The sequence below is a fragment of the Genypterus blacodes genome, unplaced genomic scaffold (assembly GCF_046128005.1).
Source record: "Genypterus blacodes isolate CSIRO-AG114 ecotype Tasmania unplaced genomic scaffold, CSIRO-AGI_Gbla_v1 ptg000057l_1, whole genome shotgun sequence".
Taxonomy (NCBI): Eukaryota; Metazoa; Chordata; class Actinopteri; order Ophidiiformes; family Ophidiidae; genus Genypterus; species Genypterus blacodes.
Genome location: NW_027466869.1, coordinates 327,389 through 340,487, shown reverse-complemented (window position 1 = coordinate 340,487; position 13,099 = coordinate 327,389). Strand labels below are relative to the sequence as shown.

The window sequence follows — 13,099 nt, the reverse complement described above, 5'->3', positions numbered from 1 at the left end:
TTTTGTGAATAACATGTAACAGCATGAGATATTTAATGTTAATGTTTAAGTCAGATGTATTTTCTGAGGTGCAGTTTTTTCTGTGCTCATCTGCGTATAAGATGTAAATAACTAACCTATTTACAGTATGCGCACGGCAGGAGTGTGTAATACTCTTGTGAGCCCAGAATGACTGTTCAATCAGCTGTTGTCTGGCACACACAAACACAAACACACACGGACACAAAGACAGACAAAGTCAAAAGATGGGGCAGAGTAGGAGGAAGAACAGTGCTGGTGTCTGGTTTCCATGCAACTCCCAGCCAAAATCTCTCACCCTCTCATCAAGACACCCGTGGGACGTTTTCGTGTCCCTACTGCGCTCCACCCCAAGACCACTGCAGTCCAAAGGGTAAAACTAAGCATATTAAAACTGATGGATACTTTCGTAGAAGCATATTTTTACTCAGACCCTTCTGCTCTGTTTCTTCTTTGCTTAGTGTGATTTTATCTGGAATCCCCCTTTTTTAAATGTGAACTCTTTTGACTCCACCACATGCTGAAAACATTTCTGTACTGTCATTGCTTTATGATAGATTTCAAAGGAGGGCAGAATATTAACGCTCAAGCACACTCAATGATTCTTTAAAAAGGAAAAAGTACAGCGTAGGATGTTTGTTTTGGTTATTCTTAAAGGATAGACTGACATGGATGTTTCTTTTGCAATATGTGTGTATTATATCCCGTGTCCCAAATGGCATATTTGGATCTTTTTCAAATGCTAAACACCACTGTCACTGCAGATTACATATGGTGCTCACATATATTTTGGAAGTTTTAAGCTCTCCAACCAAAGTGGATCTCAGCTACACGAGCCACAGCATGTGTTTATCATTGGTGTCCTAACAAAGTTTCTCTTCTGCATTTTCCTTTCCATGCAGACAATCTGCCACTATGAAAACATTGCTGGACGGTACTTAAAAAATCACTTTAACTCACGTCCAGAAAGGCTTTTCAGGAATATATGAGATTTATGGTCTGTGTTACGTAATGTTGTCTGAAATCATGGAACTCCAAGTAGGTTACCATTTATCTCATGTTTTATAGTAACCAACAGCTGTTCAAAAGGGGATTTTCCCTCTGCATAGCTGTGCCATTGCCTGAATAATTCCTTCTTGCTCAGTATGTGTCTGTCTCCGTTTTGGAACAGGTATCCTAGGAAAATTTTGCATTATGATCACAGAGCTCTCTTTCACTGACATCAATAGTGCTGGTTTGGAAAAAAAACAAATATGAGATAAGGGACCAGAGCTCTACTGGGTCACATTCTCAGTGGTGAAGGCTTTGCTGTGGTTCATTGTTGTGCAGTCATATATAGAATACTGCAGTATGTGACCCGTGATGCTCTAGATGCTTTGATAATAGGGCTTCTAATGGTGATGACTGAAGAGCAGACTGCTTAGTCAGTCATGTATCTGCTCTGTGGTTGGAGGATTCACAAGAAGAATGCAGGTGCAAACACTAGGGTAGGACAGGAAATCTTTCCTATTGTTTACAGTTTCATGACAGCAAAGCTTGGTATCCACTGCTGTCCCAGACAATGAGTGACATCATTCAACACCAGCACTGGGCTTCCTAACTTCTTACATCACACCACAGTGCTTACTATTTTGATTTCAATTTAAAAAAGGGTCACTGCTATTGTGATTTCATTGTTTTTGGGTAAAGATTTTTAAAACTCAAACTAGATTTTCTTGTAAGCCAATAGAAGACACTATTTTGAACCTGCCTCAGCTCACCACTTGACAAAAAGATGGCTGTAAAACCAAATGGAGTGTTAATCAAGGGCATATCTGAGAGAGCAAAGCACTGTCAGCACTCCAAAGTGGTTCCTGGAATATTCACAGTTTCCAAAACCACAAGAAGAGCTGTCATTTCAATCGATCAGCTGCCAATCACAATAGCTCTGTGATACCACAGAAAGCAAATCAGGTTGTGAAAATCCCCATGAGGTGAGAAGGCAGCAGTTTAGTTGCTGGTTGTGTGAACCTTCGCCAGGGTTATGGAAAATGACCACCATTGCTAAAATGCACACATAGTAATGTGGGACACTTCATTAATTTTACAGTGTCAACTTGTAAATGCTGCAAAATGTCTCTGTTTATAAATACTGTTAACATAAGTTTAATGACTCATTTGAAAAAAAGTCTTTTAATTCAATTTGTCAAGTATGGCCCTTGCAGAAACAAGATTACACGCAGACATATTTGTAAGTATGTGAACCACATGCGTGTATGATGATTCGGTGTTATACTTACAGTGGAAAATTAAATTATCCTTCGATTGGTAAAATAAATGTTTTCCCTTAAAAATCATTGCTCCAGAGACTGTACAACAACATATTCAAGTAATTACCAGAATATTAAAGGGGCTATGAAGAAAGCAGAGGAAGAGAAGAGAAGAGAAGAGGAGAGGAGAGGAGAGGAGAGGAGAGGAAACTCTTGCTCATGGTGTTTGTGGTTTTATGCCAGCAGGCCAGACAATCCCAGCTTGATCTACACATTTGCAGTGTGTGATTACGCCGTCATTACATGGTAGCCAGAGACAGTGAGTGTTTCCTTTCCATAGGATTCAGTCAGTACTTAACGGCTTACTCATCTCTCAGAATAGGTAGAGCAGCGCCTTTTGTCTCTCTCTCTCTCTCGTTAACCATTAAACACACACTGGTTCACAAACACACACACACACACACGCACGCACACATACCAGTTGTGTTCAAGAGTTCCTTCTGAGGCACAGTGAGTGGGATCAGGCTTTGTTTGGAACAGTCCATCAGTTGTAAACAAAATCGGTATGGCCTAGACGGGCCGATGTTGCTTCTTTTCTCTTTGACCCGTTCACCCAGCGCCACCCAACACACACACTCACACACACATAAGGATAGATGCCATTCAAAGTTAGCTGTGGTCAGATTGCAGCTGGGATTACGGTGGATATTGTTATAAAACATTCGCAGATTTACAGTGACCTCAGTCTCTCTGTCTGTCTCTCTGTCTTACTGTCTGCCTATTTGTTAAAAGTCATTTATAAATACGATCAAATTGACTATGTCTGTCACGTACACCGACACAACTTCTCTATTTACAAGGGAGAAGGGGAGTAGCTGGTGCAGTTGGGTTAAAGGTCTCAGGCTCATGGATCACTTTTCACTTTCTTACCTCTCCTGCCTTCCCTCTCTTTGAGCTTCACACACACACACACAAAGCATACACACATACTCCTCCGCTTTCAAAGAACCACCACCACATCAACATGCACTCAGTAATGGATTTGTGTGTTTATAGTGACTTGGGGAGGCAGTGGTAATTGTGGCTGTTTATGTTTGACTCTTGACCCTAAGCCCTTAATTATCTACAACTGGTATTGCGAAAGTAATATATGTTCCTTTACATGCATATATGTGTGTGTGTGGGTGCGTGTGTGTGTGTGCACATGTATGTCTGTGCAACCCTGTGCTGAGATAAACCAGGTAGTAGTGAGACACTGAATAATGTTTCTGTTTACGTATTTCTATCACTCTACTTCTACTACTTTAACACAGTAGTCCGGCTATATAGTCCAGTCGTCCATTTGAGACATGAGATCCAACCAAGATGTTTGCCTGAGCTGTGTTCTTAAGTCGTCTGCTTATGATCCCGTTTACATGTTGGATACTCATGCAGGTCCATTCCACTCAGCTCAAACCTTTATCCTGCATGTAGCAGCCCCTGAAATGTTCATACCCCTGGTATTTGAAGCCGTCTTTATCTTCTAACATCTCTTCTAACATCTTTATCATGAGGGAGGTTTCCTTCTCTCTGACAAAGTGAGCTATTGTTATTTTGAATTCACTCAGGTGAAGTTTTGACAGGCGATGAATTTCACATTAATCTGTGCTGCTTCTGTTTCTGATTATTGGTGCTTCATAGTTTTGTTGTAAACTATGAAACACCTCTAAGGGGGCGGCAGTAGCTCAGCTCAGCTTCATAGGGACTCGGGAGGCAGAGGGTCGCTGGTTCGCATGTGATTTGACCCAATAAAGTTTCTTCTCCTTCTTCTATGTTATGGGTCTATGGCACTTTGTATCTGAGCTGTCACAGACCACATTGTGTGTGTTAGATTAGCAAGATGTGGTCAATAGTCTGTCCCTGCAGATCAGACTATTCTGGGGCTATGTAGTTATTTAGTTTTGCTGTGTCTGCAGCCGGTGAGTTGGACTGAAGAGGCATTACATCATGGAAAAAAGGTCTCTGATACCTACTCTCAATTAGAGCATGATATCACTCTGTCTCACAGTGTGGACATACAGTGATATAAGCAGAGAAACCCTTACACACACACACTATACACACAAAAGTCAAAACACACACACATTTAGCGTCGCAGCCGTAAACAGCCGTCTGAGGTTATTTAATGCCGCTGATAAGCATCTAGGTCATCCAGACAGCATCGTTCTGGACACACAGGCTATCTGACACTCTACTCATTTAAGTTCTGCAGTGTCATCGGCACATGCGGCCACATTAAAGCCTTTTTGCACGTCAGGACCCTCTCTGGTGGATGATTTCGGGTTTATTTGATATCTGAAATGTATCCATGTGATTTAAGCGAGCCAAAATAAGATACCAACGAGAACGGCATTCGATGACACAGCCGAGCAAGTAGGTAGATGTTCAAACATAGTAAAGCCAAGATATCAACGTACCACTACCAGCTCGTCTATTACGACACAGAAATTCTGCACAGCTTAAGCAGTGAAATATTTATGGAGAAATTCATTCCAAGAAATATAACAGATATTGAGTTTCTACTCTTGTGAGGCCAACGATGTGGAAGTGCAATGTGTCCAAATATGTTTCAACTCTTGATAGACTTGGCCCCAAAATAATGGAGTGACTTAGATGGCCTTTAATATGCCTGACTATGCTCTGCTTGCATGCAGTTAATGACACATGAAGATTAGATTGTTATTTCTGCACCACAATGTCAGCATATTACACACAGTCACTGTCACTAGGCCATAGTTTTATATTAAGCGGATCTATTATGCCTTTTGAATTTTTTATAGTAGAATTAAGTTGGCTGTCATAGCTGATTGTCAAAGTCAAAAGTTTTTCATTTTTGATTTGTTCTTTATTGATCATATCAACATGTAACACATTTGAATACACGCAAACCTACACACCTGTTTAGACACACTCACACATTATGAGGCTAATGAGCAAATGTGTTTTACAGGTGTGTGAGTAGCCAGGGGCGCGTTTCCTCTTCCTGAGTACAAATGGATCAATGTGGTGTTTTGGCACACGATAAAGCAACGCAAATCTTCAAAATAGAGCTTTAAAAGTAAATAAGAATGTGGAAATGTGTATTATATGTCCGCTAAGTCATCCTTTGATACTGCACCGTGTTGTTGAACCTAAACATAAACTGTATCTTCAATCACATCTCAAGGCCTCACTGCTGGTCGCCATCTTTGTAATGTCGACTCAAAGACCAGATGGAATTTCTCTTTGTATTTATTTAGATCCAGAAGTGCGTGTATAATGCCATTTAGAGCTATACTGCGCTTGTCGTCATTAAACAACATTCCAAGTAAGTGATGCACCAAATTATTACCGAGAAGGTTTAGGTTGTTATAAACAACTTGGCATTGCTGACAGCAACATTTTCGGGTTGTTTGGTGGAGATCTAAAGGGGCTGGGAGGGCGCAACTGCTCACGGGTGCTTTGGGTGAAGTTTGGGAGAGGATGACAAAGTGTGTGATGAGCGATCGAGCCATCTGCACTTTGAGTTTGGGGTCATTTGGGATAGACGGTACGAGGGAATACGGGGCTTAGGGATTAGGTGACACAGACATGGGGTCTGCCGGGGTGCTACGCTGTTAGAGGTGAACTCAAAACAATGTAACTGTAGTGTGTAACTAAGCTCACATAGGGGTCACATGATGATACGTTTTAGATACACTGATCCCAAAGTCATAAAGCCTACCCTATACTGTATATTGGGAATAAAACATTTGTGCTATGGTCAACATATTAGGAGAGCATAGTACAAATGGAGCGAGCTGAAGTGGAGCATGTGTGCAAGAGGGAAACCTGTGAGTGATGAATCTGGCTGAGTTTAGGTAAGGAGAGGTTTTTAAATGTTGCAGAGGGGTTTTGGTTACAGTTAAACTCCCGGTGGTGTTTTGCTGTTCTGACTTGCTCTTAAGCCAGTCAGCCGTGAACAATGCAACACCACAGTGCAACACCTACAGGCAATGATACCACAGATATATCAAGACTAGTGAATAAGCTAAACAGTTACAGAGGCGGATTGTCCTATTTTCATATTCACGCTTATTACGAACATACCAGTTGATAATTTAATATAGGGCAGTGCGTTCTGCAGCATACAGGCTAACTGAGGTGAAATAAAGCTGAATTTAAACATCTATCTATCTATCTATCTTCATACAAAGGCTTTTCTGCTGAAAATAAGTGAGGATGTGTCTAAAAAGAATGAATAGCTGGGCCAAAAAGGTGGACTATTGTTGGAACGTCACTCATTCACTTCTAAGAGTTAAGAACTGTCAAAACTGCTGCAGTAGCACTGTGTGTGTGTGTGTGTGTCTGGAGGGGGGGTGTAGTTGCATGATAGGGGGTCTTCCCCAGTTGCTATCATTGTACAGTTCCCATGTCGTCCTTTGTGAATTCCCGCAGTCTCGTCTGTGTCAGTGATTGAGGAGCCGTGCGTGTTGACTCAGCGGGCTGTGTTGTGTTTTCCCAGCTGGTCTGTAGGGGAGTGGGGGGAGTGCAGCCGGAGCTGTGGAGGAGGGGGGCAGACACGGCAGGTCCAGTGTGTCCAGAGGACCACTCAGACCGACGTAGACGCCCTGGCTGACTCTCAGTGCTCCCAGCCCACCCCGGCCAGGAGGCAGGCCTGCAACTCCCACAGCTGTCCACCGATATGGAGCCCTGGGCCGTGGTCACAGGTACGCATGTTTCACTTCCCTTTGATAGTGTCTATTGTTTTCTATTTAATTCACAGCAGAATAAAACATGTCCAAATCTTTACTCCTCTGTGCCTTGATGTGCCTTCACCACATTTAATGCAAGTCATCTTAGTGGCTTTTAACCATGAATGTACCCATTGAGAACACCCCACACACATACACACACACACACACACCTCCACCCCCATGTTTTGTTCTCTATCCATTCTCATGCACATTGTGTGTGTTGAGTTGTCTCACTGTTACACTTCTTTTTAAAGCTCCCATTTTGCTCCAGATATCCATAACTTCCTACCACAAATGGTGTCCGCTTGACTTTCTCTCTGCTATTCTAAGGTGTACATGACAGAGTGTAGTATATCTTAAGCTGTGCCAGTTCCTCCACCTCCCAGAGCCGCAGTGTCTCTTGGATGTAGACAAACACTTTGAAGGATTTGATTTAGGCTGTGCCACAGAGACATGTGCATTTGATTTGGGTATTTGTGAGAGAACTGTTGAGTTACCTTGAATGTTTTATTGGGGGAATAAAACACAATAAGTCACAGTTTAGAGAATGTGTCAGACTGTGGAGGGCCATGAGGGTGCAGCTTTCCAACTGAAAACAATGCATCAGCTGATTTCAATGAACAACACTGAGAAGATCGTCTCATTTTGGTTTGGCTTAACGGGAAACCTGCAACCTCGGCCCTCTGTGATGAAGAGGACGAGCGTAGATGCTGAAATCGAAAGCGTTGTTGACTGTTGACGGCTCTCCATGAAATTATGTCCAGGACTTATTTAGAAATCAAACTGTAGAACAGCCACATAGTCTTGTTTTTCTCTCTAGACAAACTGAGTAACCCTAACCCTAACTCTAACCACAGCAAAGAGAAAAAAACAATCTGAAGGCAATTATAGAGATCACATTAATTCGTCGTCGTGATTATGTTTCTATCCGGCAGTGTTCTCGCAAGTGCGGCAACGGCTTGAGGAAGAGGACGGTGTTGTGTACGAGCACCAACCCCGGTGCCCGCTCGCACACGCCCACGTTGCCAGACAGTGTGTGTGTGGGCCTGCCGAAACCTGCGAGTCAAGAATCCTGCTTCATCAAACGCTGCCAAAAACAACGCAAAGTGCAGTGGTTTGTCTCCACATGGCAAGAGGTAATTCAACACCAGATATGAAGGACTTGTTTCAGATTTATGAAATGTTGACTGTAGATGACTGCAGGTAGCACGTTCCTACTTGTGAGGAGGTTAAGTAAGTCTGCAATTAGTGGGAAAGAAAGGTTTATTTTGAGGTTTTGGGGTTTTTCAAGTAATGCAACTAATTTCCATCTTTGCCTTTTGTTGTCTCCTCTTTTTCTTTGTCACTTTTATCCTTCAGTGCTCGGTAACGTGCGGCCCTGGTTCTCAGTCACGTTTCATCAAGTGTGCAGAGAAGGTATGTACTGTTGGACCCGATTCAAAATTCTCAACTTAACACAAACTTAAACTTAATTTTGATCAATTCTATGATTTGATGGTATTCTTGAGATGGTCGTGTTTATGTAGCGTCATCATCCAGCTTATATCGTATCTCCAAAAACAAATAAAGGACACTGCAGGAAAATACAGAGAGCTCGCTGCCAAGAAGTGCCACCATGTCCCCAAACCCTCTGTGGACCTCCAGAGGCCCTGCACCCTGGCTGAGTGTCCCGTCTACACTCCCCCGCCCATCCACCGATGGAGCGTCCATCATCGCACCCATTCCCCTCAGGCCCCTCCCCCTCCTCCACCTCGACCAGAATGGAACTCATCACCTTGGTCTCAGGTAAGATGACATAAACAGTTTTCAGGGCTAAATCTGGAACTAAATTTAGACAAACGTACATCCCAGCATGGTTCAACGACCATGAAGATTCAGGACATTATCTCAATTGACATCTAGAGCCTGACCTGATCAATCTGTAATGTTTAGGCTTGCAAGCTCTTACTTTCCTCACCCATTAGAGAGTACCTATCATGGGTTAGAAGCTGAAATGGTGCAGGAGCTCTAGTTCTGGTAGCAACATGTCACTATCTCCTTGGTGCATGACACAAGAATGTTCCTGTAGTGCAAAGGAAACATTTGACAGACTGAACACCCCATTGACATTTCAAAATCTACAAAGCTAAACAGGCTGTAGTGTTTTTGTATTACTATTCCTTGGCAACCTGGGCGTGGACTCCACCCTGCACATACAGCATGATCGATTGAAGTTCTTCATTTGTGTCGTACATTGAAATGGTAAATGCATCAGCACTTTTTGAAAGATTAAAGAGGAGGACATTCAATCTCTTCTACCGCCTGCATGCCAGAAACTGTATCCATCATCAAGCGCTTGTTTCTTTATACTGAACAGTGCACAGTGACATGTGGTGGAGGAGTACAGGCCAGAGCAGTCCAGTGTCTGGCTCAGGGGAAGCCTTCCTCTGGCTGTGCCCTCCATCTTAAACCCCCCATGTCCCAGGCATGCAACACCAACTTCTGCCCACAACCTGAGAAGAAAGGTACTGAAGTATATAGAGCTGAACCACATTGACATATATTTGTATACAAGCTACAACAAATCTGCATGGACTTTGCTGTCTGCTTTCAAAAAGAGCAACAAGTAATTGCTCTCTTTGCTGTTTCCACAGACCTGGTGTGCAGGGATTACTTCAGCTGGTGTTACCTGGTGCCCCAACATGGAGTCTGCAATCACAAGTTCTATGGCAAGCAGTGCTGCCAGTCCTGCTCCAATTCAAACCTATAATCATAAGAAGTCACTCTGTCTGTGGCACAGGCAGCAATAGTTAGATAGACAAAAGACTATATTTGACGCCCATGCTTGAAAAGACAGTGTTTTTGCAGTAAGCATGTGGCGAGCACTGACAAACAAGACATTTCAATGGAAGTGGAAGAAAGTTGCAGTGCCCCTTTTTTCTCCTTGCGATGCCGGACATCTGGATACAAGAGGTTGATGCTGACAGCACTACACAGGAATTAGATCAAGACAACAAAAACAAAACAAGAAATTACCAGGAGGAACCAGAAAATTAGTATCTTTTTTTTTAATATTCGGAATAGATCCAAGTCCAAAAAAGACTGACATCCTGAAATCTCAAAACTTTGTTTATATATCAAATGTAACAGATCTGCGCCCAAGACTCCCACGGACGAACAGCAAGCATCTCCCATTCAACAAACACAAGCAGAGAGAAATGACTTACAAGGTCTAACAACACGTGATATCCCCATGTGTGCAGTGCAAAACGCTCCACTGTGTTTACAGACCAGAAAGTGTCCGGATAACTGGACAGCTGGGGCCTGAGAAGGAGAACTGATGTTCAAAAGCAGCCAATAGGAACATATCTAATTTCTTTAAGGTTCAATAGATTACTTCAACCAAAGTGGAGTTCCTCAATCGGACAATAGCAGGAAGCTGATTGCCGTCATGTAAATGAAACGAGGACAACGCATGACAGTGCTGCGATGTGATGGGCCAAGGTTGTGCACACTGGACTTTCATACTCACTTGTGCTGCAACAAGACTTCTATCACCAAATCAATGTGAAATCCACTTTGGAAAAGAACCGATGAATAGTGTGACCCATGTACAGTATTGTTTGTTTTATTTATTTGCTTTGCAATACAGCGTTGCTGGAAGACTGTATTAACAAGCAGTGTAACTGTGTCCTTTTATTACTTAAGTCCAAGCTCATTATTCTCATATTTTGTATTATGTTTCATAGGATTCCATGCTGACAAACTGCACCTTTTTATTCAAAGCATTTATTTTATCTTTGAAAACAATTCTGCAATATTAAAAACCTGAATTCAACACTGTCAACGATCATTAGCGAGCTGTTGAGTGATTTCAGTAACTCAAGTTATGAGCCTGCAGTGTCAATAGTCTGCGCCATGCACCATGTTTCCTTTACAGACCGTAATAATACACAAGGCAGTGACATAGTATAAGTATGCTTTACATATTGTTTACAGTTTAAAGCAGAGGTATTTCAAGGTGATTTTTCAAGTGTAAATGAAAAAGCAATAAACAAATGTTTGTTTGTGTCAGCAGCTCTGTTATAGCTGAGTCCTGATTTCCTCCTCTGCCCAGCCAGAGTTTAAAACTTCAGCTTAGTGAAGCAGGAGTGAATTTGATCTTACCAGGGGGTTTGAAACTTTGAACTGTTTTGTTATAACAATGAGGGAAAAGGTTTGAAGGAGGTAACGTGATTCCTTAAATCATACTTCTCGCTGAAGCCTTCATTAGGGCACCGTGTTGTCATTGTCATCATGCCCTGAGAAAGGAGTCCACTACAAAAACAACTAACTTCTCCCATTGCTATTACTGGACTCAGAGCAGCTTCACAATTTCTTTTGAACCCTTTTTCATTGTATGATTGATGCACCACACTACAGATCAGGATTCTCACAACATACAGAAAATACTGGAAAGCAAAAGAAATACGATTGTAAGTTCTGAGAGAGTGAAACGGTCCTCTGGCCTTATTCAAAGTTACATTCTTCAGGTTTTAGTGGGGCGAAGCACATAAACCAGCCCAATGACGAACAGTATTGCCAATGGAGTATGAACCATTTCAACACCTATGACATATTGTGTCTGGGCTTTACCCTTTAGTCATTTCTCAACAAGTCAAAGAGTCACAGATGCCCAAAAACAAAATCGCCATTGTCATAATCCCTGGGACAGAGTCTCTGGCCTGCAGAGGGAGAGTGACGAAGGAGCACAGCAGAGTGTGAGAAGACAGAAGCGCAATGGAGAGAAAAGTGGAAGAGGGAGGGAGGGTGCGAGGGAGGGAGGACATTTATCTGTTTTCATGCTGTCATAGAAAATGCAATGGGAAACAGAGGTAGTGAGCCAGGAGGAGAGGTGGGCATAGAGAGAAAAAGGGAATTTCCTCCTTGTTAGTTACTCGCTTTGTAGTTGATTTATCGTTTGTCAGCTGTGGAGTTCTCTCTCTCTCTCTCTCTCTCTCTCTCTCTCTCTCTCTCTCTCTCCCTCTTTCTCTCACTCTCTCTCTCTCTCTCTCTCTCTCTCTCTCCCTCTCTCTCTCTCTCTCTCTCTCTCTCTCTCTCTCTCTCTCTCTCTCCGACTCTCACTGTATTACAATCACAGTTAAGGACCATATCATCAGTGAAAGTCTCTTGCTGATGGGGGAACAGAGCAGACCTTCCACCCTCATGTGGTCATCTTTTAATTCTACAAAAGGGAAAATGCACTTGCAAACATACGTATACATACAATAAAAATAGTAATGGCACTTTCATCTGAGAATAAAATATACTGTAACAACGGATTACTTTTTCTTTACAATTTCCAGTCCAGCACTGAATGAAATGTATACAGTAAACTTTAAACTATCAAAATACTCCATAATCAGGACCTTCTCTTCACTGGATGTCCTGATTATGGAGGCCACAAAGAATATCCTCAGGCAGGCTTGTACTCTTTGTCCACATGCACTAGATAAGATGGGGTAATGTAACGTTTCCATGTGTTGTTGGTATCAACATTGAATGCACCTGTGCCACCTGTACACTCTGACCTGGCTTATACTGCGTACAACTGCTTTGATTACATGATTAGAAACAATTGTGAACAGCTGTTGTGTGTAAATGATGACAACTGTGTTGTAGTTGTGTTTAATGTTTGCCGCCTGTGTTTACCATTGTGCAACTCAAGTGCATCACAGTGCAAAATGTGTTTTATGAATGAGAATGTCCATAGAGTTTTGCAAAAAAGAGTGGATGAGATTTGCAAATGGTGTCTGACTACCTGAACGTGTTTCAGGTTTTGCCAAAGGAGTGATTGATTTGACAAATGGGTTTAGGCCTCTGAGCATTTGGTTCACAGGATGGGGTTTAGTGTTTAAGCAAGTGAGAAAAACTGTAAGTGAAAATAGAATGTAGAAAAGGTCTGCAAGACGCTCAGAGGACTGTTCCGTTATCCGTAACACATGTTGACACACACACACACACACACACACAGAAAGAGAGAGAGTCATATTACTCTAACCCCCCCAAGTTTCTGGAATGTACTGTCATCAGCCACTTTGCACCCAGTCAAAAGTCAAA

General features: G+C 42.4%; 1 protein-coding gene across 2 annotated transcripts in view; it reads left to right on the top strand.

Moving 5' to 3' along the window:
- The window catches only part of adamts16 (ADAM metallopeptidase with thrombospondin type 1 motif, 16), a 47,817-nt gene extending 36,767 nt beyond the window's left edge, over positions 1-11,050 (top strand). For both annotated transcript variants that reach the window (XM_076152770.1, XM_076152769.1), the window contains 6 exons: positions 6,790-6,994; positions 7,957-8,157; positions 8,381-8,437; positions 8,591-8,806; positions 9,378-9,525; positions 9,655-11,050. In XM_076152770.1, coding sequence (XP_076008885.1) covers positions 6,790-6,994; positions 7,957-8,157; positions 8,381-8,437; positions 8,591-8,806; positions 9,378-9,525; positions 9,655-9,770 — 943 coding nt within the window. In that variant the 3' untranslated portion in view covers positions 9,771-11,050. The remainder of the gene's footprint in view (positions 1-6,789; positions 6,995-7,956; positions 8,158-8,380; positions 8,438-8,590; positions 8,807-9,377; positions 9,526-9,654) is intronic.
- The last annotated feature ends 2,049 nt before the right edge of the window (positions 11,051-13,099 follow it).